The sequence below is a fragment of the Musa acuminata genome, chromosome BXJ3-5, assembly GCF_036884655.1.
Source record: "Musa acuminata AAA Group cultivar baxijiao chromosome BXJ3-5, Cavendish_Baxijiao_AAA, whole genome shotgun sequence".
NCBI lineage: Eukaryota > Viridiplantae > Streptophyta > Magnoliopsida > Zingiberales > Musaceae > Musa > Musa acuminata.
The window spans coordinates 13,014,205-13,020,750 of NC_088353.1; the positions used below are offsets into that span (position 1 = coordinate 13,014,205).

Below are 6,546 nucleotides of genomic sequence, written 5' to 3' on the forward strand. Positions count from 1 at the left end.
TTGATCCTAACAGATAGCTCGGACTTTTACAATATTTTTATCATCTTTTTTCTTTTCTTCTCTTATTTATAGTCACTAACTCTTTTTCTTAGGTTATTGATATCCTTAAGTCTATCACACCTTTCTTTTTATGGTTGTAAATGTGAGGACTCCTACTAGAGTAGGACTCTCAATCAGAGTCCAAACTCTTCTTCCAATTCGAGCAACACCAATTGAGTTGAGTTGAGTTTAAACTAGTCAAACTTGAGCTTTGAGATTGAGTTTGAGTTAGCCAAATTTGAGTTGAGTTATAATATGACTCGAATTGAATTTGAGTTGAATTGAAATATAATTCGAATTAGATTTGAATTGAATTGAAGTAGAACTTGAACTGAGCTTGATCGTCCTTGATCATCCTTTTCTCTCCATGCCCTCCTCTACCATCAACCCCCCTCACCCACCCTCCTCTTTCTCCTCCTCTTCCTCAATAGCCACCAGCCTCCCTGAACCAACAACCATCTCTCCGTCCTCTTCTTAAAATTATATATATATATATATATATATATATATATATATATATATATATATATATATATATATATATATATATATATATATATATATATATATATATATATATAATAAATCACCTTGTACCCTTTTGAGTATTACATTTTAGTTCTAAAAAAGGAATTATGTTTCTAAGTTCTTAACGTCAGAATGCATATATATATATATATATATATATATATATATATATATATATATATATATATATATATATATATGTATTCAGTTATTCTTGCAGTTTAGTTTCAAATGCATTTTTAAACCAAGAACTGATCGAGCCAACTCAAAACCAAGTTGATACCTTTCTATTTTAATTTTGATGAGATAAAACATTTGCAGCAGTTAGATACATATTCCATGATCGCATAATCGACTCTGTTGTCAAAGATAGGGTTACAAGTTGTAACATCCATGTGACCCACCCTTGTGATCAGCAAAATGAAGCATAACACATTTCAGAAGCAATCTCGTTCATTATCAAATGCAAGCACGCGTATGTCGTATGTCCCCAAAAATGCAAGAGAGCTCTGCACTTTATATAAAGATCCACCAGGAGCCAGTAGGCAGCAGCAAATCGCATTCCCCACTGCCAAGTATGTCACTTGGTAGAAGCAGTAGAAACAAGCGCACAAGTGGAAAGCATCTTGCGATTTCCTTCAAATATTTTTATTTATAAAAGTTCCTATTTTATTTTTCTTTTTCTTTTTTAAATGATGTCTTCCAATAATATCAAAACAAAGGAACTAAATTGATAGATGTACAAATGTATAGCGTCAAGTTGTTCCATACATGTGAACATATTTTAATTAAAATTATCTTTGCCAATTATTCCATATATTCTACCTTATTTATATAAAGGTATATTATACACAAATACTACTAAAGCAAGAAAAAGAAGACAAAGAAAACGATATCAATATAATAATACAAAAGTTAAAAAAATAAAAATACCGTCGTCATTCTCCCCTCTATATTTCTGTCTCTACTTACACGTGCTCTACCTTCACCTCCTCTTGGGCAAATCATAAGCCCTCTTCAAGAACCGGTTCGCGACGTCGTCGTTCCGGTGGCTCAGCACCCGGAGCACCGTGTTGGGATCGGACCGGTGCCACTTCCCGGTCGTCGGAGGCATCGGCACTGTCTCCAGCGACCTTCCCAGCCCGCTGGCTTCGCACGCCATCACGCTGAACTCCTCCACCAGCTTCTCGGTGGGTACGCTCATCAGCCTTGCCACCCCCTCCATCGCCGCCGCCTCCTTCTGCACCACCTCCTCCGCCACCAACCCCTCCCCGCTCGTGCAGAATATCCGCTTCAGGCTCGCCAGGTCCTCCGCCACCATGTCGTAGTCCGCCCTCGCGAAGGCCCGCCCGCTTCCCCCAGCCAGCAGCACCATCAGGAAGGCCTCGAACGACGCCTTCATTATCTCCTTCACCGCCAGCGGCTGCGCCCGGTCCGTGAGCACCGAGACGAGGAGGGAAAGGTTCTGCTTTAGCGCTCGTAGGGTGGGTCGGATGCGAGCTTCGGCCACGCTGCCGACGTACAAGGAGTCGTAGAAGGACTGGGACGAGTCGAGGAAGATAAGACGGTAGGCGGCGACCTCGGCGACGTGGAGGATGGTGGAGTGGATGGAGGAGCGTGCGAGATCGAAGTGGGTGGGGAAAACGGCACGCCGCCGCGACCGAAGGGGAGTGTGAGGAGAAGGCGAGGGACCCGGGCGGGAGAAGAAGGAGAGGGACTTGTCGATGGTGTGTAGGAGGCCGAGGAGGTAATGCAGAGTGTTGAGGCGCACGTAGAGCCGCTGAGTGCCGCGGCTGGCGGTGGGGCGCGGTTGGTGCATGCCGTCACCAGCTGCGCCGGGCCTGCGCAACGGACGGAGGCTGCGGTCGATGCCTGCTCTGCACGGCGCGCGGAGGAGGCTGGGATCGATGCCCGCTTTGCATGGGGTGGACGCCTTCTTCCACAGTTGGAGGACCCGGGAGTCCTGGTTGCACCTCGTTAGTTGCGGCAGCGCTGGAATGTAGCTCTGTTTCGAACCTGCGGCAGAGGAAACACTGAGACTTGCTAGAGAACGAAGAAAGCGCTGTGGTAGGAACCTAACAGCAATGGATAGACACTTACCACATGACGCAACAAAGGAAATGTAGTCCTGAAACAGAGAATCCAATCCATCTGCCAGGTTCTGTACCAGTTCGTCCCTTCCTCCCACTTGGATCTCGAAGAACTCATCGACTGTCACCTTGGCCAACTTCATCAGCTCCATTGCAGATTGTGCATATGGATCCGACTTGGACTTCGGGTTCCAACTCTATTGCATCATCATCACCAAGCCATGCACAAGTCAGTGAGTTTTGAATGTTTTGGGTATCGCATCAGATGATTCTTGAAAGCAAGCATGGATGAGTTACCTCGGTCTCTTTAGCTCTGCTGACGCACTCCGTGGCCATCCTCAGCCGATCATCTATCCAATTCTTCATCAGGTTCAAGATAACAGAATCCACCTCGTAGGGGCTTATCTCCCTCATGATCCCCTTTCCACCATCGTCGGCGTCGGCGGAATCCTCCATGCCCATTTGAACCAACTTCCTCTCCAGCTTCCCTGCAGTGTGCAAGACTCTGACCAGCTCATTCGTCAGGCCTGAACCCCTCGCAAGGTGCTGCTTCAGCACGACGCCGAAACAGTTGTGAAGCGTTACCACTGCGACGGCGGTCGGAGCAGGGTGCCACCTCTTCAGTGTTTGGCTATAGGTCTCTTTCTCAAACCGGGCTATCCTCTCTGTCTCTTTGGCAAGATGAACCAATGTGTCGTTGGGGTCCTCGTCTACCTCCACCACCATGCTATCGATCTTCCCGTTCCCGTTTTCAAATACCTAAGAAATCATTAACTTGGCATATCAATCAAATCGAGCTTTTTTTAGAAGTAATTGTAGATTAATATAAAAAGAGACTGCATTTGATGGAGGATCAAACTCTTTATGCCGCTTTGGCTAATCTCACAGTGTGTACTGACCTTGGTGAAAGCACTCTTCAGGGAAGACCTTATATACTGTTCGACACGGTTCACCGACGAGAATTTGCTCGAAAACAGCATCTCTCGCTCGGCGAACACCGCAGCACCTCCACAGCTCGAAGCATCTTCGCTAATAATCTTGGCGGTGGAAAGCGCCAAACGTAGCACGTTCTCCATCGATGCAATGGTGCCTTTGTCGAACCAATCGTGATACTCGAGCAATCGCTTCTCCGCCCACCCCTGCATCGCCGCCAGCGCAGCCGATAACACCCTAACGTATCCAGGCTCCCTATCGGGCCTTTTCGCATCATTGGCCACCTCGATGAGCATCATGAGCGTCGCAGCGATCAGGTCAGGCTCCACTTGCCCCGTCGCAACGTACTGCTCGAAGAGGGCCCAAGTGAATAACACGTTGTGGGTCATCCTATTGATCCCAAATGTGCTCCATGTCTTCTTCATCAGCTCCACCAGCTCGTCGACCTCATCCAGCACCACGGTCTCGTCCCGGATATCGAAGATGGAACGAAGCAAGGCGAGGTAGAGGTAAACGTTGAGAGGGAAGCCGTCAGCCCAGTGGCACACTTCCACGGGCGCCCCGTTCTGGGTGCGCCATGCCAGGGCCATGACGCAGTTGCAGAGGTTGCGTATCGTTTCCGAGTTCTTGCCCGTGTCGATGGGCTTGAACTCGCTCCCTTGCATGATCTCGCTGAAGCGATGGGCGGCGGAGTTGGTGCGGTCCAGGGGTACCGAGGGGTGCAAGAGAAGCCCTGCCTCCAGAATCCTTAGCTGCCGCTGCTGCCATTGATGGTACTGTTGGGGGTCGCTGAAGTCGGATGGTTTCAAGTGGCGGAGGAGCTCCAGAGGGAGGATAATTGCTTCCGTTCTTTTACCCGCCTGATCGAAAACAAGGCAATCTAAGAATTCAGTGCAACATGAGAGTCCAATTAGAATCCCAACTCTCGCTCATTACCAATCAATCTCATGCTCATCAACTATGATTTCACATTGTATCATGAGGGCAATGCACAACAATCTAACAGTCTATCGCAAGAATGATGAACACTGCTATTTTGCATCATCCCTCAGAATGCAAAGGACCCTGTGAAAGATTCGAAGAGGGGGAAGAAGAAGCGACCTGACCGACGAGGGTGCGCACGAGGGTCTTCCTGAGGCGGTTGTCTCTCTGCTCCGAGACGCCCATCTGCTGCCGCATGATTTCTGCCGACGTCATAGGCCGCTGCTTCACCTTACCCGACGAGGAGCCACCGCCACCTAGCGTGATGCCCGGCGACATGGCCGGCGATCCTAAATGGGTCATCGGGCGCATGTACGCTGCCCTCCTCGTCCTCAGCCCCAGGGATCTCTTTATCCGGCTGGTCACCGCCATGTTGGCCCCCCCACCGAAGCCGCCGAGGCCGCCGGGGGAGTAAAGGAGCCTCCCAGCGGCGTCCGTAGCCGCGGCGCTGGAGGAGGCGTCGGATGCGTGGTGGGAGGGGGTAGCGCGACCGCCGAAGCCGGGGGTGGACCGGCTGGCGGCGAAGAAGATCTCGTAGGCAGTAGCACGGAGCTCATCGCGGCTGAGGTCCTTGAGCCGGCCGAAGGGCCATTCCAGCTCGGCGCCGTCCTCCTCGGCGTCGTCGATGAAGGAGACCACGGAGGGGCGGCGACGGCCCATTCAGCGGCTGCGTCGGTGGCGGGTGGCTAGGCCGAGGGGTGGCGACGGGAAGGGGGGTGGCCACCCCCTTCCCGTTTCCTTTCTCTTCTCTCGCCTCTGCTAGGGCGTTTGGGTTGGCTGGAAGAGCACGAGAATTGAACGTTCGAGGTGAGGAGAGAGGAAGAGCGAAGGGTAGGTACTAGTTGGTAGCATTTCTATTTCTTTTTGTAATGCTTCCCTTCTGTATCACGTCCGCCAGCGAAGACGCGACATATCCGCGACGACGCGGAGAGCCAAAACGAGGCACGGGATGGCGGTTCGGCTGCTGCCGGTCATGCACGTAAGGGCCTGAGAGTAACGACGTGGCGTCTCGCGAATGGTGGATAACCAGGGCCCACTCCCCGAAACGGAACAACTAAGTAGGAATCGAGTGGAACGAGTCGGAAATTTTTCTGGTAGCTGGAAAGATGATTTCAACATCCGTGGGACTTTTTTTTTTTTTTTTTTTTTTTTTATAGCAAAGTTGTTAGGGTGATTAACTAAAAAGAACTAATATTGTTGGAATTTCACTTTGGAAGCTATCGTTTTTGAGGATTTCTCCGGTTGAGTTTTAACCGTCTCATTTCTTATAGGCATTTGAATAGATTCTCTCGTTAAACACCAAACAGGACACTTTGACTGTAGCATATCCACTAATTTACGTGTGGTTTTATTTAGATTGATATATATTTTGAAATTTTCGAAGCTAGTATCTCAATATAAAAGAAACCTAATACAGAGTTCCCGTGAAAGAAAAATATCGTTTTGTGATTCCTTTTATAAATATCTTTTTATTTTTAGATTTTGATAGGAAAGAATAAAATATGAGAAATTTTCTATTCTTTCGGATTTCTCTTCAGAGTGTCTATCTCATTGGAGAATTATTCTCAAAGAGTGCCTGCTAGCAATAACTTCGAGGATCTATTTGGCGAGGCAATATTATATGTGTTTGCACCTGGTGAATGTGGATGGTAAAATTTTTTTTTGATATTGTGTAAATTTTGTTGCTGCCACTTTGTGTGATTAGATGAACTCCATGATATGTCTAAAATCTACATGTTTATTTTTGCAGTCACAATCAATTTATTCTAACACTAAATAAGAGAGTAACTCTATTGAATATGAGCCTACTGTCAATGTGCTGATGCCCTAATCGACTCAAAATTACACTAAAGTATTATAGAAATCACATATCACTATGCTAAAAGTGTTTATGTGATTATTTAAAATTTAAATACATTCAGAGTTATTTGGATTCAAAATTACCATGATTTTAGTAATGATTCTGAAAATGAGT

At 47.5% G+C, this 6,546-nt stretch overlaps 1 protein-coding gene across 1 annotated transcript; it reads right to left on the reverse strand.

Moving 5' to 3' along the window:
• Positions 1-1,349: 1,349 nt before the first annotated feature.
• On the reverse strand, positions 1,350-5,365 carry LOC135638489 (protein unc-13 homolog). Its single transcript, XM_065151608.1, has 5 exons — positions 4,692-5,365; positions 3,557-4,450; positions 2,955-3,416; positions 2,668-2,854; positions 1,350-2,583 (listed from the first exon to the last, which is right to left on the reverse strand). Exons 1-5 carry the CDS (start codon positions 5,229-5,231, stop codon positions 1,553-1,555), a joined length of 3,114 nt encoding a protein of 1,037 aa, XP_065007680.1. The 5' UTR covers positions 5,232-5,365; the 3' UTR covers positions 1,350-1,552.
• Between the last annotated feature and the right edge of the window lie 1,181 nt (positions 5,366-6,546).